Genomic DNA, 17,341 nt, shown 5'->3' on the forward strand with positions numbered 1-17,341 from the left:
CCTCGCTCGCGCCACGCCCCTCCCCTCCCCCATTGCGATGCCCTCTCGGTTTCAGATCCGCGATCTCTTCCTGCTGCTTCTCGTCCCTGTGTTGCTTGAAGCGTCCTTGTGGCTCCGAGTTAACCAAACGTAGTGAATGCAGTTAGCGCCGCAGCCTGGCCCTGCCCGCCACCAGGGTCACTCCCGTCTTCTAAGGTTGGGGGGATCGCCTTCCCCGCAGCCGCCTCCTCCACCAGGTACGCTTGTTTCCCGCAGGTCGGCTGTCCCGGCAGCTGGGGGCGCAGCGGCTGCGGCTGAGCCCGGTTTCAGCTTTAGGCGGGGCGGGTTGCCAGCCGCAGCCTCTGCTCAGCGCGCCCCAAGTCGCAGAACGTGGTTTTCCCGCTGTCACCCCGCCGGCTGGGGACAGGCCGCACGGAGATTTACGGGGGAGAGAGTGCACGGAGCGCGTCCGAGCGAGAGTTGGGCCAGGAGGCCTCCGGCCTAGAGCGCGTCCAGGTCGCCTTGTGCCTTTTAGTACTTGAGTGCGCTGCTCTGTTGACCTTTGCTGTGCCCAGACCGATATTCGTCTTACTGTATAGAAGTTTATTTCCGCAATAACAGAAAGAATGGGGAATTTGAAATCTCAAGTCTAGGATTTGGGGTCTCAACCGGCCCCTACAATTGTAAAACTTTGGTTAAATTACCTAATCCCATTGAGTCTCAGTTTTTTCATCTGTAAAAATGGGATTTGTAGTAAGGATTAAATGTAAATGTTTTGAGAACTAAATTTTATTTTACAAGTGGGAAAACGCTTCACGCACAAATTGACTTTGTTATGTTTTTACTTGTAAACATCTTAAGGAGTAAAAAGGGTTAATTCTTGTACTACTTTGCATTCCTTAACTCTTGGCAATGATAGTCACTCATTGTTTAATGGTCGATTTTTAACTTAGTAGCTCAGGAAAGTTAGTGTCCAAATCACTGTTTCACAAATAGCTACCTTAAAGCAGAGATAAGGGTAGATTGTAATACTGTTAGCCAAAATGACGGACACAAAGAAATGGTTCAGGTCTGCTAAGGGAAATGAGAGTTTTGCTATGGATGGCTTTTGTTTGAAGGGCTGGGGAGACGATCATGGAACTATCATAATTAGACACTTCATAATATTTGTCTGTAATTCAGGAAAGATGTCTGGGAGAGAGAAGGAAATGGAAGAGAGGGAAGATAGATAGATTTGAGAGACATCATACAGACCAGTCACTGATTCTCCATCATGGGGTGATGCTTGAGAGGTTGTCACATCTTGAAAGACAGGAAGAGCTATAGTTTGAACACACATATTCGACATCAGAATTTCTATTTAGGAAAAACAGTCTTTTCAAAATAAGTTAATAAATAAGTTACAGAAAACACAAGGTTTTTATGTTTATAGAAAGTTTTAAAAAGTTGAGAAACACTAATTTAGAATGTAGTTAAAGTCATGGAAGGAAATGAAATTGCCTAGGAGAGCATGTGAAATAAGAGAAGTAGTGATGAGCAGAGGTTGATGAAATAGTGAGAGAGAGAAAAAGCCACGGTGTTAGGAAGAGAACTGGAAACTAATATTCAAATGTCACAGAATTACAAACAATGGGATCATGCAGACTTCACTAACTGTGGTTTTGGGTAATTTGATCCTAAATGTTAATCTGTGAGAAGGGGGTAATAAACACTTCTCAGATGTTGTTAAGATTAAGTGAAACGTTTTTGAAAACATGATTAGTATGGTGTCTGGCACAGAATGAGAACTTAGTAAGTGCTATCTATCATTCTGGCGAACTCTACACCAGCCACTCCATCTTCAAGAGTTCAAAAAGGCTAAGACTTGAAAAATAGGCCTTCTGTTCTGGTATTTAAGATGTCATTGGTTCCTTAATGAGACTTTCAGTAGCTAGCTAAGGTGAGTACTAAGTTAAAAACGATGGGCTTGAAGTGGAGACAGGTTGAGTGTACTCTTGCCGAAAATGTGTTGTGGTAAGGGAATTATAAAGATAGAAAGGGAAGATAGGGTCTTTGAAAGCTTAGGGGATATGAGAAAGATTTAAACATGTTTTTGTTGAAAATAAAAACAGGAAGCCCCTTTTATATTCCAGTGAAAGATAAGGTACCTCTCTTACTTACTATAAAGAGGAAGGACTGTAACAGAGTTGCACCCTAGGCTTTTAGACACACCCTTGACTGCACTGTAGGTGATAATGTCAAGCTGTGAATAAGCAGAAAGTCTGTTTTACTGGACAGTGTTGGAAATTTTCTGATCTGTAACCCAAGGACAATTTTTAAAAATTATTACTGGAACTCATATCTTTTAGTTGCCAACAGAAAAAGGATGTGGTCATATATCTGCGGCCTATAAACATAGAAACCTCCTTACTGTCATGAATAATCAGAGCTATTGGTAAGAGAATAGGATTATGTTAATGTCTTGAGATGTGCTTCAGGTGAAAGGTATACATTCAAGAAGAAATGAATGGGTACAGCGTTACTTATGGTGAGAAGTTGGTTGAAGAATTCTAATAAGCAGAGTTGGAGAACATGAGCAGAAGTGTGGTCTAATTAAATGAGTATTTGGCTGTGAATCATGAGAAAATGACTTTCATTCAGTATGAGATCTATTCCTAGGTAGTTTGACCTTGAGCAGATATTAACTTTGCTATGCTACATTTTCATCATCAACTGTAAATTAAGATAATCTCTGCTCAGTCTACCCAACAACTATTTGTGGTTATCATATGAGGCCTAATCTGCTTTTTCAGACTACCTCATATATATATGGAGTCTAAACAAATGGATTTATTCATTTTCCTGTAGTACCACTTTCCTTTTCTCTTGCTCTTCCTTAAGTCTCGCCACTTGGCTAACAGTTGTTCCTCTTTCCTTTTCATAGCAAGCCTAACCTAGATTTAGCCTTTGTATCCTGCTAGTTTGGGGCCTTCAATAAGAGTCCGGTTTGATTGCTTTGCCAACTGTTGATCTATTGTCTTCTGAAATGTGTTCCATTACTATTTTTATTGATTAATTTTCACATTTTGCAGTCTTACTACCCCGGTGAACTGGAGAGCCTCAAGTTTTTCTGAGGCTAAGTTCTTAGTTTTTCAGGCTAAGCATATGAAAGGAGAGTGAGTTAATGGCAGTGGCACTGCAGTTCATGTCTCAGGTGAGAGTGAGCTGGGAAACCAAGGAAAATTCAGTGTATTAAGTCTTCGAACACAACCTAAGTGAAGAGTCAAAAACAGAGTGTAAGCCAGGCAGAAGGATTCAGAATTTGAGAATGAATCACCCTGAGGCAGTGTTAAGTCAGTGGCTGCTGTGGGACCCATAGGAGCTGTTAAGGATAATGACTTGGTTCAGAGGTTGTGTTACATTCCAAACTAGATTGTAAATTCCTTTAGGATATTACAGAATACATATTTGACCATGACTATGAAACAATTTACCTACCTCTGTTGCTTTTTTCTTTCCTTCTATATTGAGTAAGCACCTACAATGTGCCAGGCCCAGTACGATTGATTTACCATAAGACCTCTATATACGTCTCATCATGCAAATTTAAAACTTTTCTAATACTTTTAATAATCCACATACAATAAAGTGCACCCATTTAAAGCAAACAGATTGATGAGTTCTAACAAATATGTGTATCCATGTAATTATCACCTCCATCAAAATAAAGAACTTTTCGGTCACCTCAGAAGGCTATTTCATTCCTTCTTCCAATCTCCCTTCTCCTACCAGTGGTAACCACCCTTCAGACTTTTAATTAATAAATATTTTTTCCTGTATTTCAACTTCATGTAAATGGAATCATGTAATTATATGCTTTGCATCTGAATTATTCTGTCGAACATAATATTTTTATGATTCATCCATGTTGCTCCAGGTATCGATAGTTCATTCCTTTCTATTTCTGAGTAGTATTCCATTGTGTGAATAAACAACAGTTTATCCATCTCCTGTTAATGGGTATTTGGGTTGTTTCTAATTTTGAGTGGTATGAATAACGCTGTGAACATTTATATGTAGGTCTTTTTGTGGACATATCTTTTTATTTTTCTTGGAATTGATGGATCATATAGTAACATTGAGCATATTTTCATGGCCATTAGTATACCTTTGATAAGTGTTCAGGTCCTTTGTCCATTTTTAAATTGGGCTTTTGTCTCTTTCTTACTGAGTTGTAAGTGTTCTGAAGGATTTTGTATACTAGACTCTTATCAGATAGATTTGCAAAATTTTCACCAATTCTGTGGCTTGTCTTTTCACTTTTTTGATAATGTCCTTTGATTCACAAAAGGTTTAAATTTTGATAAAATCTAATATTATTTATGTTTTTCTTTTGTTTCTTGTACTTTTGGTGTCATATTTAAGAACCTGTTGCCAAATCCAAGATCATTTAGCTTTACTTCATTTTCTAGGAGTTTTATAGTTTTAGCTTAGGCCTTTGACCCATTTTAAATTAATTTGTGTACATGGTGTGAGCTAAGGGTCCAACATCATCCTTTTACATGTGGATATTCATTTATCATAGCAGCATCTCTTGGAAAGACTGTTGAAAATCTGTTAACCATAGACCATAGATTTTCAGGACTTTCAATTCTGTTCCATGATCTGTATGTTTATCCTTAGGCTGCTTCTACACTGTTTTGGTTACTGTAGCCTTTTAGTAAGTTTTGAAATTGAGAAGTCTGAATCCTCCAAAATTTGTACATCTTTTTCAAGACTGTTTTGGTTATTCAGGGTCTTTTGAAATTTCGTATGAATTTTAGGATCAGCTTGTTGGTTAAAAGCAGTTGGAATTTTGAGAGTGATTGCATTGAATTTGTATAATATGACCATCTTAACAATATTATGGTTTCCTATCCATGAACACAGGATGTTTTCTCACTTATTTATGTCTTCCTTAGTTTATTTCGGCAATGTTTTGTAATTTTTATTGTATACAGGTTTGAACTTTGTGGGTCCAATTATACGTGGATTTTATTTAATTAAATATGTACTACAGTACTACCTGATCTACAGTTATTTGAATCTGTGCTACCTCGGATTCAGGGGATCAGGAGGCCAACTATAAAATTATACTCGGGTGGAATTGTTTTCTTAATTTCATTTTCAGACTGTTAAGTGTTGTATAGAATTACAACTGATGATTATATGTTGATCGATATAAGATAAACTAGCCTTGCTTAATTTGTTTATTAGCTCTGGTAGGTATTCTTGGTGGATTCTTTAGAATTTTCAAGATATTAAAATCATGTCATCTGTGAATAGAGATGGTTTTACTTCTTTTTTTTCAAATGTAGATGCCTTTGTTTGTTTTTATTACTTAATTGCCCTACCTAGAACTTCCAGGATGATGCGAGAAAGTAGACATCTTTGTCTTCTTCCTGAATTTAGGGGAAAGCTTTCAGTTTCTCCGTTAAGTATAATGTTATATGTGGGTTTTTCTTACATGCCCTTTACCATGTTGATGAAGTTCCCTTCTTTTCCTACATTGTCGAATGTTTGTATCATGAAAAGGTGTTGGATTTTTATCAGTTTTTACTGTATTAACTGAGTTGATCATGTGTTTTTTTCCCCATTCATCTGAGTAATATGGTGAATTCCATTGATTGATTTTCACAGGTTGAACCACCTTTGCATTTGTCTCTTGTGGACAGACTATAGTTTCTTCTTCTTTCTTTCTTTTTTTTTTTTTTTTGATCCAGCCATTTTATTTCTATGTATTTACTCAAGACTTAAACTTGGATATTCGTAGCTCCTTATTTGTACTAGCCCCTAGCTTGCAATAATCCAAATTTCCATCAATAGGTGAATGGATAAAGAAACTATAGTATAGCTATACAGTGAAATACTACTTAGTAATAGAAAAGAACCAAGTACCAGTACATACAATAATGTGAATGAGTACCAAAAGCATTATAGTAAATGAAAGATGCCAGAAGAAAAGTAATACATACTGTATGATTCCATTCTTGTGAAATTTTCAAAAATTCAAACTAATGTATAGTGACAGAAGAACATTAGTTGCTTCAGTGCGTGGAGGAGGAGTGCTGGGAAGTAGCAGTAACAAAGGAGCAGGAGGAAACTAATGAGTATGCCAGTTATGTTCATTTTGTTTATTAGTGATGGTTTCACAGGTGGTCAAAACTTATCAAGTTGTAAGCTTTAAATGTATGCAGTTTATTGTATGTCAGTTAATCCTCAATAAAGTTGTGAAGAAAGAAATAAAGAAAATGAAGAAGATGTGATATAGATAGATAGAACAGAATGTTATTCAACTATAAGAAAGAAGAAAATTCTGCCATTATGACAGTGTGGATGAACCTATACGTTATGCCGAGTGAAATAAGCGAGACAGAAAGACAAATACTGCATAGTATCACTTGTACGTGGACTCTTAAAAAGAAAAAATCAAACTCACAGAAACTGAGTATAGAAAAGTGGTTGTCAGGGGCCAGGGGGTGGGGAAATAGGAAGAGTTTAGTAAAATGATACAACTTTTCAGCTATGAGATGAATATGGTTTGAGGATATAATGTCCATATGGTGACTGTAGTTGATAACACTGTGTTATATAATTGAAATCTGCTGAGAGAGTAGAAATTAAATGTTTTCACCAAAAAAAGGATAAGTATGTGAGGTGATGGATGTGCTGATTAACTAGATAGAAGGTATTTTTTTCACAACGTATATACATCTATCAAATCACCATGGTGTGTATCTTAAATATCTTACAATTTTACATGTCACTTTGACCTCACTAAAACTGGAGTAGAAGAAAGAAAGAAGGAAAGAAAGTCTTTATAGGGATTGGAAAGAAAATTCCTAAAGTGATGAAGAGTTATTATTTATGAATGAATGAATGAATGAATGAATGAATGAAATAAATAAATAGTCTAGAGCAAACATCATCCTAATGGGGAATCTTAGAAGAATTCTTTTTAAATTCAGGAATAGAACAATGATACTCATTTCCACCATTCTTTGTCTAATACTGTCTTGAAGATCCTAGCCTGTGCAGTGAGAAAATTAAACTGGAGCATGATGATTAGGAATGGGTGCAATCCAAGTCATTGATTGCAGACAACATTCACTTCTACGTAAATAACTCAAGAGTTTCAAAGTCAATAATTAGAAATAATAGAGGATTTTTTTAGCAAGGTTGACGGGGTATAAGTTTTAATACACAAAATCAGTGGCATGTGCTTACAACAGAGAGAATGTGTAATTAAAAGAAAGACACTGTTTATATTAGTGTTAGAGATTACCAGGTACCTAGAGTTAGATCTGCCACAAATATGCAGTGTCTCTATAGGACAAATTTTAAACCTTTTCAGAACAACATTAAGGAAGACCTGAATAAATGAAGGAATAGATGGTATTCATGGATAGTAATTCTCTCCAGATTTATCTATAGATTCAATTCAATTCCAATCAAAAATCCCAAAGAGGTTTTTCAAGGAACAAGGTAAGATGATCTTTAAACTTATATGATGGATCATAGGGCCGAGAGTAACCATGACACTTCTGAAGGAGAAGAACAGGGAGAATGGACTTTTTCTACCAAATATAAGGACTAATTAGGACACAATAATAATACAGTGTGGTATGGTTTAAGGATGGATAGTTGACCAATAGAGTAGATAGACTAGAAATAGTTCCACACAGAAATAGAACTTAGTTATGACCAAATAGTATGTTGGGTTAAAGGAGAAAAGAAGGATTATTTAATAATTGGAGCTGGATAAAGTAGTCATCTATTTTCACGTGAAAAAAGATGACATTGGATCCCTACTTCACATGCTATTAAAAAAACTTCTGTATGGATTAAGGACTCAAAATTTGTCAATAGCAAGTTTAGCACTTTTAGGGAGAAAATATAGGTGAATATCTTTTGAACTTTTGAATAGGGAAAGATTGTTTAAAGAAACCACAAAAAAAGTGTTATCTATAATGGAAAAGATTGATGAATTTGGCTATATTAAGAATTTTGACCCTTATCTTACATTGAATACAAAATCAACTCAAAATGGATTAAAGACTTCAATTGTAAAACCTGAAATTATAAAACTCCTAGAAGAAAATGCTACCTTTTCCCCCACCTTACTGTCATTTGTTGAAGAAACTAAGACAATAGTCCTGTAGACCAGAGTGTTACACCTTCTTTTATGTTGTGGCCACCTTTACCATGTTACTTTAGTCTCTGAGTTTCCTATAAGTTTCACAGAAACTAGTTGTTCAAATCCCAGTGATAGTAAGATTGGTCAGTACTTTCAGGTTTAGAATTGTCTGTTTTTACTGGGATAATATGAAGATTTTTTGTGAAAATATTTTCATAACTCTAATGATAACATTCATTGAATGCTTTTCATATTCCTCAAAGCACTTAATAGAAATATTTAATAAAATAAGTAAACAATATTTAATAAATATTCACTGATTCATTTTAAAGTCTTTTATATACTCTTTTCCTTTAGGCTTGTTATCCCTTTCCTGTGTGAAAAGATAAGACATTACTTTCTTTTTTCACTACAGATTTTCAGCAACTGATGTTACAAACAATAAAGTATTGGAACATAGAGTTGAGGAAAAGTCTTAAACCCGGTAGGTAAATAATAAAAGTCTAAAGAAATAAAACAACTACCATTCATTTTTATAAAGGTCATTATTGGGATAATTGACAAAATTGGAAAATGAACTGTAGATTGTTTATCAACATTAAGTTTCCTCAATTTGATAATTGTATTATGATTTATATAGGAATATTCTGAGGCATTTAGGATGAAGAGTGTGTGATGTATGCAACCTACTTTCAAATGGTTCAGGAAAAAAAATGATGTGTAGTATGAGAGAGCGTTTGGTGAATTTTTGGGCTAATAGGAACTTATATGTTGCCAATGGAAATATGAATTGGTCCAGTCTTTCTGGAAACCATTTTGGTAATTTGTCTCAAGTTTTTATCTTAGCCTAGCAATATTACTTTTTCTTCTATAGTGGTTGTAGGAACACCACAAAAAGATGTATGTATAAGGATATTTATATGAGCGTTTATGAAATTAATGAATTAATGAAAAATTGGCAATAACCTAAATATCTAATAATATAAGGCTGATTAAATAAATATGATTCAAAACCACACAAGCATTAAAAATGATAATGTAAATCTGTATTTATTGACACAATGTCTATAATATATTTTTAAGTATCAGAGCTAGCTGCTAAACTGTATGAATAGTATTAACCTATTTTGTCTTTAAAAAAGATGCATGTACACAGATACGCAAATGTTTGTACATATTTGATTAGTTAGATGTAATCTGCCTGCGTGCATGTATACACATATTATACATACACATGTATGTGCTTTTGTGTACATAGACATGGAAAGATGATCCCCATATGTTATTGACTGGTTATTTTTGAACAAGTTTATAGGTATATGTTGCTTTTCTCACTGAAGTTTTCTAAGATAATGCTTCTTATGAAGGTTATGTGTTTTAATTTTATTTTGCAACAGTGTTTGATATGCAATAAAAGTAGTGCTATATTTGCTGATATCTCTATACTAGATTAGAGTATCTGAATAGTTCTTTTGAGCCTAAATTCAGATTCTGAGCCTTGTTGGTCAGCTGCTTTCATTCTGTTACTTGGCCGGAGTTTGTTTTCTTAATGCTCTGTTAACTGTGTTACAAATGTGATGCTGCTCACATAGCTTAGCTGAAGTACATTACAATTTTTGGAAGATCAGAGAACGTGTTTTATTAATGAGAGTTTTTTAGTGCCTTTTTATATAAAATTCATATATTTATTTTTGAAAGTGGTCAACAACTTGTGCTTTGATAGTAAAACTGATTATTGTTTTTATAGTTTGTTTACCTTTTAGCTGTTAATTTTGAGGATGTTTTTCATTAAACTTTTTTTTTTACATCTTGCTTTTCTTTAGCAGATTTTTCCTCTATTAGTTAAAAATATGGATCCTGAGGCAGAGGGACCACCAGTTATCAAAGTGACACCTCTTCAACAAATGCTTGCCTCTTGTACTGGAGCTATACTGACATCGCTGATGGGTAAAGGAATGTTATGATGTAGATTATATAACTGAATTAATCACAGGTTCCGTTTGAGTTTTGCTGTCTGTGAAATAATGATAGTATTATCATTCATGCTACATCATGATAACATGAAAAGAACTCTTGACAGAGAATCGAGACTAGAACTTTAGTCTTGCTTTGCCATTCTCAGGGTGAATGCACTTTAGGATAGCCCTTTCTCTCTACTTCATTTTTCGTCTGCGAAGTTAGGGGCTTAGATCAGGAGTTCTTTGAAGTCCCTATCAATGTTAAATTTTTATGACTCTGTTATCCTTTTTTTAAATAAAAAGTAAGAAGATGGAATAAAATATTAGCATAATGAAAAATACAGAGAATTTGGGCACCTTATAGTAGCAACAAATACAAATTATGTTTTACTTTGTTTTTAGTAACTGTGAATTGCTTAAATTTCTCTGGACCACATTTTTGTTTTATAATGACTTTCTTAATAGATGCAGCCAAATGACATAGTTAGGTGGCAGTTTAGCATTTTAATGATTATGAGTTGGCTAGTTTATTTAAATAAGATAGCATATCATTAGAACAAACTAAGCTGATTGCTTTAGAGTATAGTATCTTCCTTCAGGTCAGACCTCTAGGGTTGTTAAGGCCGTAGAGATCTTCTAATGTGACCTCCTTCTTCTCAGATGAGGAAATAATAGCATGCAAGTTTAAACCTTTTTCCTTTGCTGTACTGTTCCCAGTGGAGTAACAGAACATGGTAGTAAGGATGATTTATGGCTAGCTTACTCAAATTTGCATCTGTAGTTTTTATTTGATACAGGTGAATTTAACAGATTAGGAAGACTTATGTTGTTTGATTATTGATTAGTTGTAATACAGAGCTATTCTCAGATATTTAAATAGACTTTTGGAACTTCTATTCTTTACGTCAGATAACATTTTCTTATAAATGCTAATATTTTAGTTTTAATGCTAATAGAATTATAATTGTAGAAATATTATAAGTGAGAGTTTAGAACTTGTGAGAGAAGTAATTACATTTTCTCATTGGTCCTCTTTAAACAAAATTCATAGGCAAAAAATTAGAATGTTAACACTCAAAACCACTTAAAGATAAATAATCTTACCCATTATATAGGTATGAGGAAAGGTATCATTTGATGTAGTTTGTATTCTTTGGACAAACATCTGTACAATTTACAGGTATCACTTGTTAATTGAAATTTCTGTATCTTCACAGTGACACCTTTTGATGTTGTTAAAATTCGACTCCAAGCCCAAAACAACCCATTCTCCAAAGGTGTGTATTCTAGTTACCCTGAAAATGTTATGTTAGATTTTTGAATGCCACTGCATTCATTTTTGTTTGAATAATATTCTCTTTTTGTCAATTTTATAAAATTGATACCTTGATCCTCACGCAGAAACTTTTTTGGCTCTTAGTTGTCCATGATGAAGCAGAAAACAAATACGGTTGACCCTTGAACATGAAGGGGGTTAGCATCGCCCATCCTCCATGCAGTTGAAAGTCTGCCTATAACTTATAGTTGACCCTTGATGCCCACAGGTCCTCAGTATTCACAGTCCCTCATGCTCAGATTCACGCAACTGTAGATCGTGTAGTGCTGTAGTGTTTACTACTGAAAAAAATCTGCATATAAGTAGACCTTCACCATTCAAACCGGTATTGTTCAAGGGTCAACTGCCTGTGTGAGTGTGTGTATATGTGGCACATATGTAACACTTTTATGAGTCTACTCATGAAAGCAGAGGACGATTTTATATTTGAGTACATGCCTCACAAGCAGGAACAGAATTATACGTGTAAGGAACCTTAGAATCTAGCTTCCTCCTTTAGTCTAAGTGCTGCACCCACCCTAGAATATTCATCCAACAGTCATCCAGTTGTTGCTTGAATAGTGATAGGACATTCATCATTTTATCAAGCAGCTTGGTTAGTTGCTGGACCTTGTAAATTATGTCAACTTTGAGGAGAGTAGTTACATTTTTATTAGATGGGCAAAAATAGCAATTCCTTGATCAATATTTTACAGTTTTATAAAGATAATATTAGTTTAAACATGTTTAAATAGCAGAAAACAGACTGCTTGGACTATAAGAAAGTTAGCTCTGACAAAAATGCCCCTGTTGAATGCATGGCGGTGAGATGGAGAGCACTACAGGCATTATTTCGGATGAGTGAAGGACAGGTGGACTGTAGGAAGAGACTGAAAAGGAAGGTAGTTTCCTGTACATTAAAGTTAGACTAATAGTATTGTGAAACTGACAGAAAATATATGGCCAAATAGAGAAGGCAGTTTTGGCAGCACGAACAAATACAATAATGGGAAGGAATTGTTATTAGAGAAAGTTGTAGCGAATTAGGAGGGAGCTGACGAATATCTAGACTGAGCAGTATAAATACAGAGAGAGGGACAAAGCATAGCATTATTTTCTACTAGATATAATCGATATATAACATTGTACTAGTTTTAGGTGTACAGTAGAATGGTTTGATAACATGTATCTCTTGAAAAATTATTACCACAATAAATTTAGTCGACATCTATCACCTCACTAGTTAATAATTTTTTCTTGTAATGAGATCTTTTAAGATCTGCTCTCTTAGTGACTTGCAGATATACATTAGATATCATAATGTATTTTTTGTCTGAAGCTCCCTTACATACCACAGAGTTTTCTTCTGGCCAGAGAAGACATACACTTATGTTCTCTTTTCAAAACAGGTTTTCCTCCTTTATCTTCCCTCTCCATTCCTTCACTAACCTAAAAGAATTTATTTCTGTATGCATTTGCTGACTACAGTCCGGAAATCCTAACTTACTCAGTTGCTTTTCACCAGTGTGAGTTGAGAGCCCAGTGCTATGTCATTAAGCAAATCAAATTATTTCTGTTTCATCCTAAAAGGTGAAGACAAGGTTATGTGTCTTTTCATGATTTCTTAGTCTGCTCATCGTACTTCCAGTTTGTTCATCTGTAGAAATAATACAGTTGTGTGAAGTAATCATTGACTATTGCAATCTTCTTTGGTAGGAAAATGTTTTCTATATAGTAATGGACTCATGGATCATCTATGTGTCTGTGAAGAGGAAGGCAACAAAGTATGGTATAAGAAGCCAGGACGTTTCAAGGGAACATTGGTAAAGAGATTAAATTATTTATCATCACAGTATGTTTTCCATTCTTATATTTACTGTTATGTATGAAAGATTTAATGATTGCAGGAGAGTAAGAAGTTCACCATGTAGTTAGCACATTTATCCACAATTAAAAGATGGACAGTGAAGCAGGAAAGGGGAAGTACTTTATTGCTTTTAACTCTTTGTTAACTTTATTTTCATCTCTTCATGCTTACTTACATAGGAAAAAAAAGGGGGAGTTGATTTTTAAAAAACATTTTTATTTTGAGATCATGTGCAGTTTTAAGAAAAATATACAGACAGACCCCATGTACCTTTTCCCTGTTTCCCCTGGTGGTAACATGTGACAAGATAAGTGCAGTCCCACCACCAGGATGTTGACATCTATACAGGGAAGAAGATACGGAGCAGTTCCATCACCACAAAGATCCTTCCTATTTCCCTTTTCTGGCAACCACTAATCTGTTCTCTATTTATATAATGTCATTTCAGGAATGCTATATAACAATCATATATAACATTTTGGGATTGGCACTTTTCACTTAGCATAATTATCTAAAGATTCATCCAAGTTGTGAGTGTATCAGTAGTTTGTTCCTTTTTATTACTCAGTAGTATTCCATGGTATGGATATACCACAGTCTGTTTTCTGGGTGGTTTCCAGTTTTGGGCTCTGAATAAAACTACTGCATACATTCATTCACAGGTTTGTATGTGAAAGTATAAGAAAAAACTACTCACTGTTTTTCTCTCCGAACACTCCCCTTACATTTCTGAACCAGATATGTGGGGTTTTTCTCCCATACCAAGCAATTCTCCAGTGGACACCAACTGGGTATTCTACAATTTAACTCAGTTCTGACACCATCTACTTGGAGTTAGCATCAGGTCCCACAGGTTAAGGACTCAGTCCCACAAGTCTGCTCCCACTTCAGATACCAGTCACAAGTCCCAAATATCACCTGTGTTTCTGATGGACTAGCTGTAAATCAGAGGTTCCCATGACCACCTTCTTGGGTTCGATACTTTGCTAGAACAGTTCACAGAACTCAGGAAAACAGTTTACTTGCTAGATTACCAGTGTATCATGAAAGGATACAACTCAGGAACAGCCAGATAGAAGAGACGCATAAGGCAAGACTTTAGGGGAGGGGTGTGGCACTTCCAAGACGTCTCTAAGTGTCATTCTCCCAGCACCTCCATGTGTTCACCAGCCTGGAAGCTTCCAAATCCTATACTTTAGGGACTTTTACTGAGGCTGCATTACATAGGCAGGATTGATTAAATCACTGGCCATTGGTGATTGGCTCAGCTTCTACTTAACTCCTCCCTCTCAGAGCCCCTGAGGTTGAGGACTGGGGTAGGGAAGGGGGTGGGACCAAAAGTTCCAACCCTCTAGTCAAGTAGTTGGTTCCCCTTGGCATCCAGCCCCTGTCTTGTGGTTTTCCAGGGCCTTTCCCAAAGTCACCTGATTAACATAAACTGAAGTGTGGTTGAAAGGGCCTTGTTACGAGTACTTTCACCTCTATCCTCTGGAGCTATTTCAGGACTAAGGACAAAAGACCAAAAATTATTAACAAGATATGCTTCCTTTGCTCTTTATCATTAGGAAATTATGAGTTTCAGGAACTGTGTGCGAGGAACCATGGATTAAGGCCAAAACGTATATTTTTTATTATAGATCTTAATATCACTGTAAGTCTTCATTTCTCTGGGGTAAATGCCCAGGAATGCAGTTGCTAGGTCATATGGTAGTTGCATGTGTATGGTGTAAGAAACTGCCAACCTGTTTACTAGACTGATGGTACCATTTTAGATTCCTAGTGGGAATGTATGACTAATTTCTCCACATCCTCGCTAGCATTTGGTGTTGTCACTATTTTTATTTTAGCAATTATGATAAATGTATAGTGATATCTCACTGTAGTTTTAATTTGCATATGGCTAGTGATGTTGAATATCTGTTCATATGCTATTAGCCATCAGTATATCCTCTTCAGTGAAATGACCCTTCATATCTTTTGCCAATTTTCTAATTGAACTGTATATATTTTTACTGTTAAGTTTTGAGCACTCCTTATATAATCTAGATACTAGTCCTTTGTTGAATGGGTGGTTGGTAAATATTTTTCCACTCTCTAACTTGTCTTTTTATCTTCTTAAACAGGGTCTTTCATGGAGTAAAATTTTTAATTTTGATGAAGTCCAGTGTATTTTTTCTTTATAGATCATGCTTTTGGTATAAAATCTAAGAACTTTTATTTACCCTTAGATCTGAATATATTCTCCTGTTTTTTAAAGTCCTTGATCCATTTTGAGTCATTCTTATATAATGTATGAGTATGTTTGTTCATTATTTTTGTTGTTCTAACCTGTGCTTGTTCAGTTGCGTTTGTTGAAAAGGCTCTCTTTCCTCCATTAAGATGCTTTTGCATCTTTGTCAGAAATCACTTGGGCATATTGTGTGGATTTATTTCTAGGTTGTTTATTCTGTTCCATTTATCTATTTGTCTATTACCTGTATCAGTACCACACAGTCTTAATTACTGTAGCTATATAGAAAGTCCTGAAATCAGGTAGACTAGTTTCTCCCACTTTGTTCTTGTTTTTCTTTTTCAATGTAGTTTTAGCTATTTCTGAAGTTCCTTTGTCTTTTCATATAAATTTTAAAATACTCCTGTGTATATCTACAAAAAATCTTGCTGAGGTTTTTCTAGGAATTATGTTAAACCTGCATATCTATTTGGAAAGAAATGACATATTTCCTGTGTTGACTGTTCAAATCTGTTTTTTTTTCTTTCTTCCAGATATAACTGACACACAGTACTGTATAAGTCTAAGGTGTATAGCATAGTGATTTGACATGCATATATCATGAAATGATTATCACAATAATCATCCATCATCTCACAAATACAAAATTAAAAAGAAAAAAATTTTATGCTAATAACTCTTAGGATTTACTCTCTTAACAGCTTTCACATATAACATACAGCAGTAAATTTATCATGTTATACATTACATCCCTAGTATTTATCTTATAACTAGAGGTTTGGACCTTTGACTACCTTTATGCAGTTCACCCTTTCCCCACCCCCCAACTCTGTTAATCACAAATCTGATCTCTTTTTCTGTAAGTTTGTTTTTGAAGTATAATTGGCCTTCTGTGTTAGTTCCTGTTATACAACATAGTGATTTGAAATTTCCATATGAATTTGTACACATATCAAAATGATTACCATAATAATTCTAGTTACAGTATGTCACCATATAAAAATATTACACAGTTATTCACTGTATGTGTTCCCCATAAGGTACATTTCATCCCCTTAACTCATTTACTTTGTAGTTGGAAGTTTGTACTTCTTAATCTCCCTCATACCTATTTCTTTCCTCACCCCAACCTCCTCCCCTCTGGCAACCACCTGTTTGTTCTCTGTACCTGTAACTCTGTTTCTGTTTAAAATGAAATGTTTATTCATTTGTTCTGTTTTTTAGATTCCACATATTAGTGAAATCATACAGTATTTGTCTTTGTCTGTCTAAATAATTTCACTTAGCATAATACCCTCTAGGTCCATCCATGTTGTCAAAAATGGCAGGATTTCATTCTTTTTATGGCTGAGTAATATTCCATTTTCTACCAATATACCCATAGATAGATAGGTATCTATATCTCATATCTTCTTTATCCATTATATTGACGGACACTTGGGTTGCTTTCATATCTTGGTTATTGTAAACAATGCTTCAGTGAACATAGGGTGCCTAATTTGAATTAGTGTTTTTGTTTTCTTTGCATAAATACCCAGGAATGGAATTGCATATGGTACATCTATTTTTAATTTTTCAATGAAGCTTCATATTGTTTTCAGTTTGTGACTGCACCAGTTTACATTCCCACCAACAGTGCACAAGGGTTCCCTTTTCTCCACATCCTCGCCAACACTTGTTATTTGTTGTCTTTTGTATAATAGCCATTTTTACAGGTGTGAGATATCATTGTGGTTTTGAGTTGCATTTCCCTGATAATTAGTGGTGGGGAGCATCCTTTCGTGTACTTGTTGGCCATCTGTATGTCTTCATTGGAAAAAATGTCTTTTTAGGTTCT

General features: G+C 35.1%; 1 protein-coding gene across 2 annotated transcripts in view; it reads left to right on the forward strand.

Annotated features, from left to right (window-relative positions):
* Positions 1-39: 39 nt before the first annotated feature.
* The window catches only part of SLC25A40 (solute carrier family 25 member 40), a 33,776-nt gene continuing 16,474 nt past the window's right edge, over positions 40-17,341 (forward strand). The window contains exons 1-5 of one of the 2 annotated variants that reach the window (XM_031454847.2): positions 40-236; positions 8,550-8,618; positions 9,961-10,081; positions 11,310-11,369; positions 13,124-13,230. In XM_031454847.2, coding sequence (XP_031310707.1) covers positions 9,985-10,081; positions 11,310-11,369; positions 13,124-13,230 — 264 coding nt within the window. In that variant the 5' untranslated portion in view covers positions 40-236; positions 8,550-8,618; positions 9,961-9,984. Of the gene's footprint in view, positions 237-8,549; positions 8,619-9,957; positions 10,082-11,309; positions 11,370-13,123; positions 13,231-17,341 lie in introns of both variants that reach the window. The other variant, XM_031454846.2, reaches the window with a different exon arrangement.

Source organism: Camelus dromedarius, chromosome 7 (assembly GCF_036321535.1).
Source record: "Camelus dromedarius isolate mCamDro1 chromosome 7, mCamDro1.pat, whole genome shotgun sequence".
NCBI classification, from domain to species: Eukaryota; Metazoa; Chordata; class Mammalia; order Artiodactyla; family Camelidae; genus Camelus; species Camelus dromedarius.